This window comes from Oncorhynchus tshawytscha, linkage group LG23, assembly GCF_018296145.1.
Source record: "Oncorhynchus tshawytscha isolate Ot180627B linkage group LG23, Otsh_v2.0, whole genome shotgun sequence".
In the NCBI taxonomy this organism is placed as follows: Eukaryota; Metazoa; Chordata; class Actinopteri; order Salmoniformes; family Salmonidae; genus Oncorhynchus; species Oncorhynchus tshawytscha.
This window is the reverse complement of record NC_056451.1, coordinates 12,478,557-12,496,744: the sequence shown is the minus strand read 5'-3', so window position 1 is coordinate 12,496,744 and position 18,188 is coordinate 12,478,557. Positions and strand designations below refer to the sequence as shown.

General features: G+C 42.3%; 1 protein-coding gene across 1 annotated transcript; it reads left to right on the top strand.

Moving 5' to 3' along the window:
* Positions 1-885: 885 nt before the first annotated feature.
* Positions 886-17,210, top strand: LOC112222938 (soluble guanylate cyclase 88E-like). The gene is made up of 17 exons (XM_024385825.2): positions 886-1,050; positions 1,710-1,886; positions 2,194-2,326; positions 2,448-2,622; positions 2,752-2,843; positions 3,073-3,330; positions 6,468-6,666; positions 7,321-7,443; positions 7,760-7,880; positions 11,003-11,132; positions 11,471-11,617; positions 11,943-12,089; positions 12,320-12,476; positions 13,216-13,325; positions 15,206-15,295; positions 15,543-15,661; positions 15,904-17,210. Exons 2-17 carry the CDS (start codon positions 1,759-1,761, stop codon positions 16,304-16,306), a joined length of 2,532 nt encoding a protein of 843 aa, XP_024241593.1. The 5' UTR covers positions 886-1,050; positions 1,710-1,758; the 3' UTR covers positions 16,307-17,210.
* The last annotated feature ends 978 nt before the right edge of the window (positions 17,211-18,188 follow it).

Here is an 18,188-nt window from a genome sequence, read left to right as displayed (position 1 = left end):
GGTTTGGGTTTTTAGAAACGGATTTGACCTACTTGGACAATAGGTCTATAGCCTGCCCTACAGGCTAACAACATAGCTGATATATACTCTCCCTCCCCTTCAGTTTATAGAACTGGCAAAACCATTGCCTCAATAAGCAGGGCTGCTCGTAACCAATTTACATTAACTGGGGGGCTATAGAAACGTTTTAAAGACAGGCATACTATCACCATCAAGACAATGTTCACACTCACAGGGCTTTCTCAATCCAACCGTACTTGCAACATGAGAGACATCATTTTCCCGCGGGTTCTGATAACGGGTGAGTTTAGCATAGCATTACAATAGAGCACTCCACGAGCATCTGTAGCCTAGACTAAACCAATGCTCCAACACGTTAAAACATTTTTTATTTTGGATTAAAAAACGACTACAGGTTACACTTTAACTTCTAAAACCTGATAGATATATATTTATATCTTTAAATATCTTCCCTTTATCCGGACTGCAATTTGTTTTCTTAATTTTAATGAACAAATCAAACCCTGAAAATCCATTGAAGGGCTGCTCCAGATGTTGCCCATCCCATAACCTAGGCTTAGAGAGCCTTCTTATTTTTTAAATATATATATTTGTCACAATACATTTCATAGTCCACAGCCCTATATGTACAATTAAACAGTATATTTATTTATTTAAAACATTTAGACTTATATCACAGGGGGGGCATACCCCTCTTGAGAGATTCCCCACAATAAGCCCACACACTTTTCCTTTTGGCATTCATAACCAAGATCCAAACACAGATTTACAGCACAGTACACACACACATTGGCCTGCTATGCCTTCAGCGAGCTAGAAAGTCACCACTATTACCTTTTCTTTGGTACCTGCCAGAAACATGCCTTGGCACGCTTATTTTAGGTCCTGCCACCCATTGACTTGACAGAGAAGTGTCTGAAGAGGGCCAGTGTCACGAGCAGGTGTTTGGCCAGTCAGATCAGGGAGCAGCATTTTGGCGTTCGCTCCCACAGTTGGACCAGCGAATTACATACCACTGAGGGACTGCAGGTAAGGGACCCATATTTTCACCCTCTTCTTCTGCTTTTCTTTTGGAAAACTTTTGATATACTATTGGGAAACGTTTGTGTTAGCTGGCTAAATGTTGTGGAACATCCGGAAAATTTTAGGTTCGAGGGGCCATAGACTAGAGGCAGTACTGTACAGTGTAGTGTCTTATTTAAAGATGAGTCTTTAAAGGATAATCTTGTACTATTGTAAAAGTCTTCTGATCAACACTGACAAAAGAGTATTGTGTAACAGTGTGCAGAGGTAAGGAGGTGTTTGAGGAGGTTACCAGACACTCAAGCCTCAGGGTAAGAGTGTAAAGTAACTCATTGTGTCTGTATATGTACACATGATTTGTATCCATGTGAAAATGTATTTGTGATATAGGTGTGATATTGATTTTCTCCTTTTTACTCATCGGTTAAATACTACACATGAAGTGCAAGTACTGCACATGTGCTAGTACTAGAGTAGAGCTGTGTGTAGAGCAAGATGTGAATCTTTCTCAGGAGACCCAAAAGGGATGATTTATTGATTTTGGAAAATATTTGTGGCAATGAATAATGAGGGACTTCATAGTTTTTAACATCTAGCTCATCCTATATGCAAAATGACTCAGACTGCAGGTGTTTTACACTTCTTCTTTCCTTACCATTCCTCAGTAAAGCAGTTAAACTTGGCAGAAATCTGGAGGTTCCCAACCCCCTTAAGATGTACGGCCTGTACTTGGAAGCGGTGAATGATTATATCAACGAGTCGTACGGAGAGGATGTATGGAGGCTGATAGAGGCCCGGGCAGAGATACCGCATCTCAAGTTTGTCCGCCATCAGATGTACAAGTACGGCCATATCCCATCTTAACTGTCGGGGCAAACTACATCTCTGTACCCATCATATGCGTCATATTTACTTTATATTCTAACTTTACCAGGAAAGGAAGTAACTTGAGGTTTCACTTGAATCTCTTTCCTGATAGACTTGGCAAAAGCACAACAAGTTAACATAGACCATCAATGCATAACACACACACAGACAACAGGTCAATGAATGCACTAACTGTAAGTCGCTCTGGATAAGAGCATCTGCTAAATGACTAAAATGTCAATGTAAATGTCATATCTAGGTATCTCCCTTCTTCCCCTGCAGTGACAACCTAATCCTGCGGCTAGCCAAGGCAGCTGGTGAGGTCCTGGGGAAGACCCATGATGAGCTCATGTATGCCTTTGGGGTTTACATGGTGAAGAGGATCGGGAACTATGGCTACGAGAGGATTCTCAAGGTGACCTAGTGCCTAGTGGCCCTCCTCAAGTGTCACTAGGCATAATTGGCCCTAATTAATGATCAATACACTGGTGTGTGTGTGTGCAATGTCATTATTTATCCCTTGTCCATTCATCCAGGTGTTGGGGCGTAATGTGCGTGACTTCATCAATGAGCTGGACAACCTGCACGAGTACTTCCGCTTCTCTTTCCCCAAGGTGCAGCCTCCCAGCTTCTGTGTGGAGGAGGAGTGTGAGACCAGCCTCACCCTGCACTACCGCAGCACCCGCAAGGGCTTCACCCAGTTTGTCAAAGGTAGGTAGGGAGCACCACAGAGGACAAACATAGCAAAGCACTATATTATATTTGGTAATACTATACATAGGATGCATGTCACACATCTCCAAAATGTAAAAATACTTGTTCTCTCTTCCCATACTGTAGGCCAGCTGTCTCAAGTGGGAAGGCAGTTCTACAATACAGACATTGAAGTTGAGATCCTGTCCAAAGAGGAGACTGAGAAGATGACATATGTGGTATGTACTGTACTGTGGGCATCTGCCTATCTGAAGCTACTTCTTTTCAACAATTTTATGTACACCCCAGTGCACGTGCAAGTAACTCCTCTGACCTAGGAGTGCATCACTTTCCAAGTGCTACTGTTTGCCCCATTGTCAAACAACTTTAGTTTCAGGCCCCATTGTCATGATATGCACAACCTTAAGATCCTAACAGCTGCGTTGCCATGATGTCTCTTTGCCACAGATCTACAAGATGAACTTTGACAACGCTGCCTTCAAGCACCGCATGCCCCAGCAGAAGACGGCCCCAGGGTACGAGAAACTACCCATGAAGAGGGGCATCTTTTTCGACATGTTCCCCTTTAGTGTGATCTTCCGCCGGGACATGACCATGTACCGCATTGGGGACGGCCTAAAGGAGGTCTTCTCCGACCTGCAGGGCAAGAAGGTCAACGAAGAGTTCACCCTGGTGCGGCCCATGCTGGAGTTCAGCTGGGACAACGTGAGTACAGGAGGGGAGAGAGAGTGGGATGAGGGTTCTGTTCAAAGTTCAAAGTAGGGTAACCCAAGTATGAAGAATGTCTGTAGCTGGCACATTGATCATGTTTGATCATAAAGTTACTGGTCCCCTCCCCCTTGTCAAACGCTTGGATTCAGTCAGGCATTACCAAGGATTTACTTCCTGCTTTATCCAACGTCACATAAAGCCGGAAATGTAATACACCAACGGTAGCGTCGTATCATCTTAAAGTATTTAAATATGTACCGCCTTAAAACCATAATTGCAAGTGTTCCTACACCTTGCTTTGGCTTTGTTTACAAACCGTAGGCAAGCTACTAGTAGCTAGCTCAAGCAGAACGTACAACCAAATAATTTTTTTTTTTTTTAATATACTGGTAGCCAACAAGCTACTTACCAGCATGCCGGAAAAAAGCACATTGTGACTGGATGCCATAGTGTAAATTTAACGTTACACTATTTTCTGAAGAAAGAAGACATCCGACAGCAGTGTCTCATTTTTATTTTGGGTGGACAGGCTTCACCGAAAATTACAATTATGTCACGGGTGTGCAGTGCACATTTTGAGCGAAGTTGCTTTATCAATTGGGGAGAATATTCGATTGGTCTTGCCAGGAAGCTAATCCTAAAGACGGATTCAATACCATCATTGACAGTGGAACAGTGGGTCTTGAAAGTGCTGAGTGTCATTATGATTTTCACTTTTCATCTCCTTTTGGTCTTTTCACTATCTTCAAGCTGTAATGATAGACATTTTAGAAAATTCAACATCTATTTTGTCTGCACAGCTTCCCAGGCAACCACCACAGCAGGAATGCTGTGATACAAAATCTGCTTTCCAAAGGCAAAGAAGGGGGGGGGTATGCTGTGAAACATGTGAAGACAGACCCAACATACTGTAAGCCATTTATTCATTTCCAGTGGTGAAAAAGTACCCAATTGTCATACTTGAGTAAAAGTAAAGATCTGTTAATAGAAAATTACTCAAGTAAAAGTGAAAGTCACCCAGTAAAATACTACTTGACTAAACGTCTAAAAGTATTTCGTTATAAATATACTTAAGTATCAAAAGTAAGTATAATTGTTAAAATATTTAAGTATCAAAAGTAAAAGTATGAATCATTTCAAATTACTTATTAAGCAAACCAGACGGCACAGTTTTCTTTAGATTTTATTTACTGATAGCTCGGGACACTCCAACACTTCAGACATAATTTTCAAACAAAGCATTTGTGTTTAGTGAGTCCGCCAGATCAGAGGCAGTAGAAATGACCAGGGATGTTCTCTTGATAAGTTTGTGAATTGGACCATCTTCCTGTCCTTCTAAGCATTCAAAATGTAAAAACAACTTTTGGGTGTCAGGGAAAATGTATGGAGTAAAAAGTACATTATTTTCTTTAGGAATGTAGTGAAGTAAAAATGTTCACAAATATAAATAGTGTAAGTCCAGATACACCAAAAAACGAATTAAGTACTACTGTTCATTTAAAGTCTGCACCAATTAGGCATTTCAGGCACACAAAAATTCAAGATACAAACATTGAAACGTTTCACAAAAAAGTGCACAACCAAATGTAGCATATTTCCAATTGAGTACTTCAAAAACACCAGAAAACACATTGTAAAATGAATAGATCACTACATCAACGAATCGATAGCATCATAACTAGGAACAGTAAATAAAAAACATTTCAAAAACATTACCGGCTATGTAGACAGATTCCTGGATCTCCTCTTCAACAACGTCACGCTTGATCCAGCATGTTTACAGTATGTGGGGAAGCTGTGTGAGCTGTCAATCCCAGGACCCCTGTTTGCCCAGTGTGAGAGTTCTGACAAGCAGGAGGCCATAGTGTCCCGCTTTTTGGGGGTGACTGAAGTCTGCTTGATTGAAGCGGGGTACATGGGTCCCCCTCCCCTCCCCATCAATCTCTGTGGTTGGTTGCATTACCTAAAGCCTAAGTAATGAACTTTTACATGATATGATATTACATTTTGTAAATTTCTATGTTTTTTTTAGCATTTGGATGGGAGATGAGTGTTACAAATTGTATGAATCAATGGGGTCCTGGACACTAGGGTGGCTGGGTGCCTATATTAGGCTTATGGCTCTAATTATTTATTTTATGTCAAATGATGTCTCACATTTATTTCTCACCATTATTTCTCATGAGTGTTCATGTTGATCAATATTTTGGGCTATGCTGTCCTATTGTAAATGATCAAATAATTGTCTGATCAATACATACAATTCTGAACATATTGTTATTTATACTGCAAGCATTTCACTACACCCGCAATAACATCTGCTAAATATGTGTATGTGACCAAAAAATGTTATTTGATTTAATGCAGAGGCACCAATAAATTGTCCAGTACACTTATTGTATGCTGTTTGCATATTCTCTTATGTGTACGCTTCTAAGATCACTCAGGCTTTACTATTCTTGTGAAGAAGTGTATCAGTGAGCTGTATTCTGTAATTAGTTATAAAACAATAGAAATGCAATTGTGTATTACTGCTGTTTGTCTGATATCCAATAGTTCTGTTGACTATGAGAGCATTTTGCAGAGAAAATAGGTTGAGCCTACAATTTAGGCTAGGAATGACATGTGGCCCATTGTTTACCTGGTCATCAATGACATGTGGTCCATTGTTTACCTTGTTACAACAACCACAAGGGTGTTTCAAAGAGCTGTCAGTCAAGGCGAGCTCATGAATATAAGTTCCCTGTCCAATCAACCTGTTCTTTCAGACTTCCTGATAGTTAGAAATGAGAGAAAAGGTAACATTTCTTCAATTCTGAGCATTTTAACAGTGTACAAACATTATGGGTGATGTTTTTGTCATTCAAAAGGCTATTTTTACTTGGGAAATAGGATACCTGTGCGGGACCTTTAAGCATCACCATGTCCGCATGTATCAGGGCCAGTCTCAGAATAAAGAATCTCAGAGTAAGAGTGCTGATATAGGATCAACATTGCCTTCATAATCACAATAAATAAGGTTACATGGACAGTGTGGACCTGACCCTAGATCAGCATTCCTACTCTGAGACGCTTTGTGAATACGGGCCCTGGATTTGACTGAAGTCATCTGTTTCCATGCTTCCCCTCAGATCTACACCCACCTTAACAATGTGTTTGAGCTACTGTCCAAAGCTGTGGTGGAGAGCAAGCAGAAGGTGAATGTCCCTAAACTGAGCAAGGAAAAGGAAGATGAGGGAAAAGAGGAGAACGAGAAACCCAAGAGAGAGGAAGAGAGAGGTACAGAGAAGTCAAGGGTCCGCCCGTCGCCACAGTCAACCGACAGGAGAGGGGAGTACTCTGTCCCTAACAATCTCTAGCACATGTCTAATGTTTAAGTGATTTTGATTAATTAAGGTCCAATGCAGCTGTTTTTATCTCAATATCAAATATAAAAATTTCTGGGTAACAATTAAGTAAGTTACTGTGATTGTTTCAACTAAAATTATCAAAAAGAAAGACAAATAGCTTCTTAGTAAAGAGACATTTCTTAAACACGAATTTTGCTAGGACTGTCTGGTAGTGGGGAGGGGAAAACTAGCTGTTATTTGCAGAGAGGTTTGGAACTCTCTTTCTTATTGGTCTATTCACTTAACTTACTGCCTGGTGATGTCAACAGGCAGGCCAAAACTCCATCCCACCAAAAAGGCTGACATTTCAAGCAGTCCTTTCAAACAGCTCTTACACTAAAAGGGTATTATAATAATTTTCATAATTTCACAGTATTATTCCAACCTCATAGTGTGGAAATATATATAAAACACAGGAAAATCTCATTTTTGACTGCACTGGGCTTTGAAAGTCTTCCAATATGTGTAACAATAAATAATCTCTGTCAGTGCTGTTATAAGCATGAGTGAAATGCATCAAACAAATGTCACTCACTCAGCCATCCCTCCCTCCCTCCCTCCGTCATTCATTCCCTCCTTTCCTCTGGCCCATTAGATGTGAAGTCTGTGGAGGAGATGAAGGGGGATCAGGAGTTCAGCAGTGCTCTGACACAGTACAACAGCTCAGCCAACTCAGGGGGAGAGGACATCGAGCTGCTCGCCTTCCAGACTGTCACCGGTGAGAACCCCTTCTTCCTCGCCCTCCACACTTCTTTTTATCTATCTTCCCACCTGTCCAGCTCACCAAAATAAGCTTACATGCTACATAGCTTTGTTCTCCTAAATTTGACAGGGGTACAGAAATCCACCTCAAGGCCAGAATCAAAACAGTCAGTGATTGCCCTGTCTATTTTGAATGAAGTATTAACTATACCATTTTGAATAACTAGAGTGTAAATGGTCTTGGAATTGTTGGTGACAATTCTAAATTTCAAACCAATGTTTCCAAGTTCTATGTCTGTGGATGACGCCACCCTTCTCTTCGTCATCCCCAGGGAAGTGCAGTGAAACCATCTTCGAGGATATGAGGGAACCTCCCAAGAAGCCCCTCCACCTGAAGGGTCAAATGAAGTACGTCCCCCAGTGGGACTCGCTCATCTTCCTCAGTACGCCCATGTAAGACCACCCACAACATCCTTACAGTACCTAGTCATTATCTGACTATGAAGGCAATACGTACTCCAATTCAAAACTTGCCTTGAGGCTACAGCTATGTGATGCCACGGTCAGACGTGCTTACAAAGCAACCAAAAAAGGAGAATCCAAAGCTTCGATAGTATAAAAACAAACAAAAAGGTATTTTACAAACAAAGATCATTTCATCGACTATAGTCCATCCAGGCCCACGTGAGCCATAACACCAAACCACAAATTAGGTATAGGGAAGGGGAACAAGGGGGTGTGCCCAGGTAAGGCTCAATTTGGCAAATCTGACCATAATTCTATCCTCCTGGTTCATGCTTGCAAGCAAAAACTAAAGCAGGAAGTACCAGTGACTCGCTTAATACGGAAGTAGTCAGATGACACGGATGCTACGCTACAGGACTGTTTTGCTAGCACAGACTGGAGTATGTTCCGGGATTCATCCAATGGCATTGAGGAGTATACCACCTCAGTCATCGGCTTCATCAATAAGATAAGTGCATTGACGACGTCGTCCGCACAGTGACCGTACATACATATCCCAAGCAGAAGCCATGGATTACAGGCGACATCCACATCAAGCTAAAGACTAGAGTTACCACTTTCAAGGAGGGGGACACAAATCCGGACAGTTATATGCAATCCTGCTACGCCCTCAGACGAACCATTAAACAGGCAAAGTGTCAATACAGGATTAAGATTGAATCCTACTACACTGGCTCTGACGCTCGTCGGATGTGGCAGGGCTTGAAAACTATTACGGACTACAAAGGGAAACCCAGCCATGAGCTGCCCAGTGACACGAGCCTACCAGACAAACTAAATGCCTTTTATGCTCGCTTTGAGGCAAATAAACACTGAAGCATGCATAGAGCACCAGCTGTACCGGACGACTGTGTGATAACACTCTCCATAGCCGATGTGAGCAAGACCCTTTAAACAGGTCAACATTCACAAAGCCGCGGGGCCAGGCAGATTGCCAGGACGTGTACTCTCAAAGCATGCCAGGACCAACTGTCAAGTGTCTTCACTGACATTTTCAACCTCTCCCTGACAGAGTCTGTAATACTTACATGTTTCAAGCAGACCACAATAGTCCCTGTTCCCAAGGAAGCGAAGGTAAATGCCTAAATGATTACCTCCCTGTAGCACTCACGTCGGTAGCTATGAAGTGCTTTGAAAGGCTCGTCATGGCTCACATCAACAGCATCATTCCCGGATACCCTAGACACTCAATGTGAGGAAGACAAAGGAGCTGGTTGTGAACTACAGGAAAAGGTGGGCCGAACAGGCCCCCATTAAAATCGATGTGGCTGTAGTGGAGCGGGTCGAGAGTTTCAAGTTCCTTGGTGTCCACATCACCAACAAACTATCATGGTCCAAACACACGAAGACAGTAGTGAAGAGGGCACGACAACACCTTTTCCCCCTCAGTAGATGTGGCATGGGTCCCCAGATCCTCAAAAGGTTCTACAGCTGCACCATCGAGAGCATCCTGACCGGTTGCTTCACCGCCTGGTATGACACCTGCTCGGCTCGGCATCTGACCTTAAGGTGCTACAGAGGGTAGTGCGTACAGCCCAGTACATCACCGGGGCAAAGCTTCCTGCCATCCAGGACCTATATACTAGGCAGTGTCAGAGGAAAGTCCCAAAAATTGTATAAGATTCCAGTCACCCAAGTCACAGAGCGCCAAGTAGTTCGGTACCCATGATTACCATAATAGAAAACCCAAAACATGATTTGTGTAAGGACAGACGCTGCACCCGGACCCGACGTCACCAACAAAAACAAAGAACTCCCTGATGCTTCAAATTGTGTTGTCAGCCTTCTGTAAGGACAGACGCTGGGAGATGAGAAGCAAGTACAGGGACTGAATATTTAATAAATAACTGACATGAAACAAAACACGGACAACGTCTGGACAAGGGAACCATAATGACATTAATGCTGACTCGGGAAAGAAACTGAGGAAGTGACAGATATAGGGGAGGTAATTAATAACGTGATTAATCCAGGTGAGTCCAATGAAGCGCTGATACGAGTAACGATTGTGACAGGTGTGCGTAATGATAAGCAGCCTGGAGACCTCAAGCACCAGCGTGGGGGAGCGGGAGCAGACTTGAAAGATTTCAATAAATCAATGTTTTGCGATTCTAATAAGACAAACCATAAATGTTCATAATGAGACTGAACGTAAGGGAAGTTGGCTCTTACCTTAGATAACACTTACTTTAGATATTCCTTACCTTATGGTGTGTCTGTGTTTATTAGCATATGATAATAATAAAAACAATGATATGCTATATTTATAATATTACTATATGCCTATAAATATGTTCAGTATGCATAATATATATTTGGTCCGATGTTTCATGAGCTGAAATAAAAGATCCCAGAAATTTTCTGCACGCACAAAAAGCTTATTTCTCTCCAATTTTGTGCAGAAATTTGTTTACATCCCTGTTAGTGAGTATTTCTCCTTTGCCAAGGTAATCCATCCACCTGACAGGTCTGGTATATCAAGAAGCTGATTAAACAGCATGATCATTACACAGGTGCACCTTCTGCTGGGAACAATAAAAGGCCACTCTAAAATGTGCAGTTTTGTCACACAACACAATGGCACAAATGTCTTAAGTTTTGAGCGAGCTTGCAATTGACGTGATGACTGCAGAAATATCCACCAGAGCTGTTGCCAGAGAATTGAATGTTAAGCCACCTCCAACGTAATTTTAGAGAATTTGTCAGTACATCCAATCGGCCTCAAAACCACGTGTAACCACGCCAGCCCAGGATCTCCACATCCGGCTTCTTCACCTGCGGGATCATCTGAGACCAGCCACCCAGACAGCTGATAAAGCTGAGGAGTATTTCTGTCTGTAATAAAGCCTATTTTGTGGGGAAAAACTCATTCTGATTGGCTGGGCCTGGCTTCCAATTGGGTGGGCCTATGAACTGTAACTCAGTAAAATCGCTGAAATTGTTGCATGTTGCGTTTATCCGCTTCCATCTTCCTTTCCAATCCATTCTTATCTCCCTTTCTGCCACTCACCCCATCCTTGCTGTCTCTCTCATTCCTCTTCCTCTTCCAGTATAGAGACAGTGGAGGACATGATTAAAATGGGCGTCTATGTGAATGATCTGAACCTACACGACTCCAGCCGAGAGCTCATCTTAGCTGGAACACAGCAGTCGGCTGAACTTCAGCTGGCTCTTGACCAGGTAAGTCATACACATTTCATATATACCACATACCACCATTTAGAATAGGAATAGCACACAACCATACTTTGGTACATTGTTAACATTATCAGATAACTCTTCTACTAACTGGGCCAAGTTTTCCTCATCTAAGAATGCAAGACATACTACTATACCCACACACAGTCCTGCTCATAGGCAGCTTTATTTTCAAAGTTACAAATAAAGACAAATGTAGTGTATAGTTCACACTGAAAGGGAGAAGCAAAGACCATCTCAAGGGCGGGGCTGGATTTGAAGAAGGATGAGGAGTTAGTTGACTGACAGCTCTCTCTCTCTGGTGGCTCCTCCCACTCCAGGAGCAGCAGAAGTACGCCCAGCTCCAGGAGATCATCAAGAAGCTGGACGAGGAGAAGAAGAGAGGAGACTCCCTCCTCTACGCCATGATCCCCAAAGCTGTGGCTGACCGGCTCAGGAAGGGTATCACGGCCCTGGAGACATGCCAGGTACTAACCCACAGCTGTACATTTACAGATACATATACAGATATACAGGGTGCATCCAAAATGGCACCCCATTCCCTATATATTGCACTATATAAGGCCCAGGCTCTGGCCAAAAGTAATGCACTATATAGGCAATAGGGTGCCATTTCAGACACAGCCATAGGATTTGTAGAGGAAACTATCCTCCATGTTGGCTCAAAACATTCAATGACAATAAGGCTCAATTGGATTCCAACGAGCCACCTCAGTTCTGTCAAGCCAGAAGAAACACCACAGTAAAATGTCAAGCATTTAAGTGTGCTGGTATTTCCTTTCCGTTTCCCAGGTGTTCCCGGACGTGACCATCCTATTCAGCGACGTGGTGAAGTTCAACGAGATCTGCATCCACATCACGCCCATGCAGGTGGTGGACATGCTCAACGAGATCTACATCGTCTTCGACACGCTCAGCGAGAAGCACAACGTCTACAAGGTGAATGACTAGGACAATACTAAACAAGGGCCTCGGTGGGAACAATATGCCTGAATACTCAACCAAGGTTGGCTGGACCAAAAAGGAGAACACAGACTCTATTATCATGCATTGAGTGGCTGTAGCAATGTTTTACAGAGTGGAATATTTAGTTTGTTTCATTGGTAGGATATAATGTATACAGTAATGCTTCTAAACATACAACTTGACTCTTATTCCCCTGGATTCAGGTGGAGACCATCCGAGATGCCTACATGGTGGTGGCAGGCGTGCCCAATAAGACAACCTTCCATGCCCACCACATATGTGACATGGCCCTGGACATGCTGAGCTCCATCGACCACCTCAAAGACCCCTCCACTGGAGACAATATCCAGATCAGAGTCGGTGAGCAGAGACCATTGAAATACAATCTAGTCACTCTATTTCTATGGCACAGACAGTGTAGACAGGAGTGGGCCTTACCATATAAATATAATTACTACATGTTATCTGGTTACAAACAAACTGTACCTGTAATACGTTACGAGCAAAAAATATTGTATTCCGATTACAGATATATTTGAAAAACTAGATGATTACTTCTTGGGTTACTTTTAAATTCATAAAGGACGATTGCGGGACAAAATACATTATGACACCTTTCTGTGTTCTCAATGACATTCAATTCAGCATTGAAAAAAAGCCGCAAGTTGTTCCACCTGAACGAGTCTGACTACAAGTCAGAGACCACTATGTTTGATGGATCCTTTTTGTGTTCCTTTAATGCCTCTTTGGGGGAAAGTAATTCAAAAGTAACCAGATTACATTACTGAGTTTGGGTAATCCAAAAGTTACATTACTGATTACAATTTTGGTCATGTAACTGTAACGGATTACATTTATATAGTAACCTACCCAACCCTGCATATGACAGACATAAAGCATACACATACTGTACTGTACGGTGTGTCTTTATAATCCAGTCAAAAGGAAGTCAAAGGCTTGATATTATCTAGCCATCCCTCTGACTGTGCTCCTCAGTTAGTGCTGCCAGATTTATACTCCTTAAGGCACCCTGAATCTAGAGCCACTGATCCAGGTTCAGCAAAGCAGTTTAACTTCATTGTGTGTTGTTTCCCTTCAGGGATCCACTCAGGGATGGTGGTGGCTGGGGTGGTGGGGCTGAAGATGCCTCGCTACTGTCTGTTTGGAGACACCGTCAACACTGCCTCCCGCATGGAGAGCAATGGGGTGGTGAGTGCTGACATTAGAACATAACCTCACTATAGGGTAAATCCATTTGAAATCAATTACTTTTTGACAGCATTCCTTTTTATTTAAACAAAAGGTTTGATACATGTTCTATTTCTTTGATTGACACCCACTCTGTATTCAAGAGCATGTTGTGTCTCAACCAATGGCGGTCACAACCAATGTTCCCTCAAAAGAATGTAGGCACTGAGCAAATTTCAGGTCTGCTGAGCGCAAACCTGAACGTTGTGAAAATTCTGTACAACTTCCGGCGTGCATTTACTGTGAACATTGATGCTGTACCCGGTTTAAGTTAGTTTTGACAGTGGTCAAGTAGGCTACTGTGGCTATTTGATCATAATGTAGGCCTACCAGAGTGGCCTACGATCAAAAACAGAGAAAATGCATCCCATAAAATGTTTACATTGAAATAGCTGTTCTATCATTGAGCCTACAGTAGGAGCCAATGTGTGGTGTTGAAAGTAGGTCTACATTCCATGAGACTTTTGAAAAAAACATGCAGGGCTTGACATTAACCTGTTTATCCACTTGTCCTTCAGACAAGGAGGTGACTGAAAAGTATGTGTTGTTTGATGCAAGAAACCACTTTACAAAATAAAACCCAAAATTCAGAGTCAGACAAGTTATGCTACCCTCTGCCTATTGCCTTATTCAAGCCTGTCTCAAAATACAACACTGCCCCTTTAAGACATTAAAAAATGTCTTTACCTGACTCGCTTTTCAAAGATGTCTTGAAATGCACACGTTTTGTTTTGCTCTTGTAGGAAGCAATCACTCCCCCATTGCTGACTACAAATTATCTATAATTGGGCTAATAACTTACTAACTAGCAATGGATATGAACAAATGTACAAATGTACACACATTGCTACATGTAGCTCTTGCTTTGATCTCAAAACAAGCACATCTACTCATGACCGCTCATGCTGTAAAAACAGTCCAGTTCAAAGTGAATGGCACAGATCCATATATAGCAATGGTCTATTTGCATATCGGCCAACTGCAGCTCTGATTGGTTATGGCGCACTGGTCTGTGTAGAGTAAGGGCCTGAGTTGTGCCTGTCATTGCAATAGAAACCTACTCCGATGTGTTCTGCCTACAACAAAATCTCTTGCATACTTAGTTTTGTTGTTTCGGTATATTGCATTGAATGTGGCTAATATTGCATTGATTCAATCACAATTCCCGCAGTAAAGGGAAATGTTGATAGTGTTAACTAATGGGGAAAACTCTGCGCAGGCTGATATTTCTTCTGTGTGGCAGTCCCGGGGATCTGCGTGTCCACGCACAGCTTAGAGGGAACATTGGGCACAACACAAAAACCTCTGATGATGTCAAATAGGGTCTAAGCTACAATGTATGTGAATATTTTTTTAAATCTGAGGTTACACATTTTTTGATCATTGACGTTTAAGGTTAAAGGAAATTAGATACTTTAAAAAAAGAAATGATCAAATGGTTTGACAACCCTGTTTGTAAGCTTTTAAATTATTCCAATTATCAACCGTTTATATTTTCCAGTGATGAAGACATGGATGTCTCATGGTATGGTGGGGTATGCAAAATAGGTCAACTTTGAGCAACTTTATCTCTTGAAAGTTTAGGCATTCAGGTCCATAGGTCACGTTCTGAGCACTTCTACAATGGACACATTTTTATGGAAGGATTTGTTCAAATGAAAAGGGGTGCTGTCAAAAAGTGATTGAATTCAAATGGATTTACCCAATAGACGCAATCAATTAGCACTGTATAGCAAATAATTTATTTCGTAAGTAGGCCGCAAGTAGATTCATGCGATATTAAGTGAGCTGAATAGTTAGCACTATGTCAGCCATCAACCTCTGTGTGTCTGTCTGTACAGGGCATGCAGATCCACATAAGCCAGACCACCAAAGACCACTTGGAACATGAGCCCTACATAATTGAGGAGAGGGGAAAGATTTTTGTGAAGGTATGTGTACGATGTTCCATCATGGCACTGTGATGCTCCATCTGCCAAACAGACAAAAATGAACCATACTAAATCCATTTTTAAAATCTTTCTATTAAAATATATTTTGATCTCTTCAGGAGTTTTATCAAAGTTCAAAAGTCCTGAAATTGTCATTTGCAGCCCATCCATTGGCTGAGTTGACAGGTATTGAACATAAGGACCATGAACACGGTACTATTTCTGCCTAAATTCTGTCCATTCACAGGGTAAAGGCTACATGAAGACATATTGGCTGAAGGGGAAGAAGGACCTGTCGTTTAAGACTCCAGCAGAGCTCCGCTACAGCAGTGAACAGAAGGACTCAGAGGACAGGAGCTCCAATGGGTAAGTGGAGCAGGGGAGGAGGCAACACCAATCTCTTCTGTAGGGATATACTGCAAGATGCCCTATCTCATATGACTGCGAACTGTTCATTGAACTTCACTTCTGTATAGTTAGTAAGGCTCCAACATCAGCCTGTTTGTGGAGCGAAGGTCTTGCATAAGAAAAACACACCTGCTACTAATTTGCTTTGCTTTTGTACATACTGTATGTGGTCATTTTCTTTTATACATTCCAACACACAGGTCCACCTGCACCAACACCAAGCGTTCCACCTCCAACCTGAACATTCCCAACGAGGAGCAGGCAGAGGGCAAGCCCACCCCCACAGAGCTGCCTGCAGAGCCCTTACCTTCACTAGAGGGCGCCCCTGAGGACCCCACAGACCCTACCGAGCCCCAGGAGAAGAAAGTAAAAAAGAACACTAAGAACAACAACAAAGGGGGCGTGGCCAAGCCCGAAGCTCCTCCCCAGCAGGTCAATGTAGTGCAGGAGAGTGCAGTTCTTCCTGCTGCTGCCCAGGAGACCCCCACGGCTCCCCCGGCCTCCGCCGCCCCAGTGCTCAACAACAAGAAGAACAGCTTCAGGCAGCACACCAAGCTGCCCGCCCACCTTCCCATGCGCAGCACTTCCTGCTGCCTACTGTGAGAGGAGAGGCTAAAATAATGTGACTGGCCTGCATCTTATTGACAGTCCTGTGAAGGCAAACCTGAAACTGACCCTAACCTTGAACCTCAACCAATGAGAAAATTCAACATGGTTTCACTGGTTAGTCATGTCCCTTTTAGTTTTTCCCTACTGTGAGATGGACCAGGCCAGAGTTCAAGACCTCTCAGATCATGGGCCAGCCTTCATGTTCGATATATTGTATGATGCCCTGGTGTCTATCCTATGTTTTTTCTTAGGCAGGACCTGAGGGTCCCCACAGCAATATTCAGGGCAGCCCACACCTAATGTAATGTATTAATCCACTTATTCAAGGTGGAGTAACAGAGGCAGACAGGGCGGACCACCTCACCTAAGTAATAATAGTGGAAACATTGATGTTCCTAAAAATTAAACAAATGTGACATTGCCGAAAAGGGAAAAAACATTTCTCTTCCAACAAATATATACCGATACTCATGTCTTGATGACGTGTTAAACAGTGGGCCTTTTTTGGTAATACAGGCACCTGGCTAATGTTATGGATTTCTGCATGTTGTTGATGGGAAACAGGTCAATAAATGTACAGTTCATGTACTATTTATTAAGTTATTACCGTCGGTGAAAACACCTTTTCTAATTACAGGATCACAATGGATTGGTATACAGAGTAAGATGAGATGTCAAGAGATGGTTGTATTTTATTTGCATAAACTAGTTCTGAGAAGTCTGACACAAGTTACAGTTCTGATACTGTATTTAATGATGGAATAATATTGACTTTAATAATCATTTATATAATAGCACTTTTCCTAATGCTGTAAGTGCTTTACTTTTCTGTTTTGTATTTGTAATTTGTTGCACGTTTACTGTATGTTAGCACTTCTTTGTCCATAAAAACTGTACAGACAAACACGTCACGTGTTCATTTCCTTGTTGATATCTGTAAATGTTTTGCTTGACCATAAACACACACAAAAAATTGTGATTCGCTCACAATGTCAGAGGGACAGCTGAGACAGCTGAGATTGTGTGTGCTCAGAGAACAGGTAAGCAGCACCAGTCAGAAAATACTAAATGTCCAAAATGTGGAATGAAAAGACAGTAAAGTGGACAAAGACTTTAGGCCTACACTGAGCTCAATTAATGTCCAAATAGAAATCCCATCATGACAATTATTTCATAATCTTATTCTAGATTAAGAATTTCTTCACTAAAGTGGGAGGCCCAATGTCCTTGATCTTTTAACTAAGGAGGTAACAAATTATACATAAGCTGTGCTCAAAGAAAATGTACAGTGCCTTCAGAAAGTATTCATACCCCTTGACTTATTCCACATTTTGTAGTGGTAGCCTGAATTCTAAATGGATTCAAAAATATATAAACTCAGCAAAAAGAGACATCCTCTCACTGTCAACTGCGTTTATTTTCAGCAAACTTAACGTGTAAATATTTGTATGAACATAACAAGATTCAACAACTGAGACATAAACTGAACGAAGTTCCACAGACATGTGACTAACAGAAATGGAATAATGTGTCCCTGAACAAAGGAGGGGTCAAAATCAAAAGTAACAGTCAATGCAGCTGGTGGCCACACCAGATACTAAGTAGTGCAGTGCATCTCCTCCTCATGGACTGCACCAGACTTGCCAGTTGTTGCTGTGATATGTTACCCCACTCTTCCACTAAGACACCTGCAAGTTTCTGGACATTTCTGAGGGGAATGGGCCTCACCCTCACCCTCCGATCCAACAGGTCCCAGACATGCTCAACAGGATTGAGATCCGGGCTCTTCGCTGGCCATGGCAGAACACTGACATTCCTGTCTTGCAGGAAATCACGCACAGAACGGGCAGTATGGCTGGTGGCATTGTCATGCTGG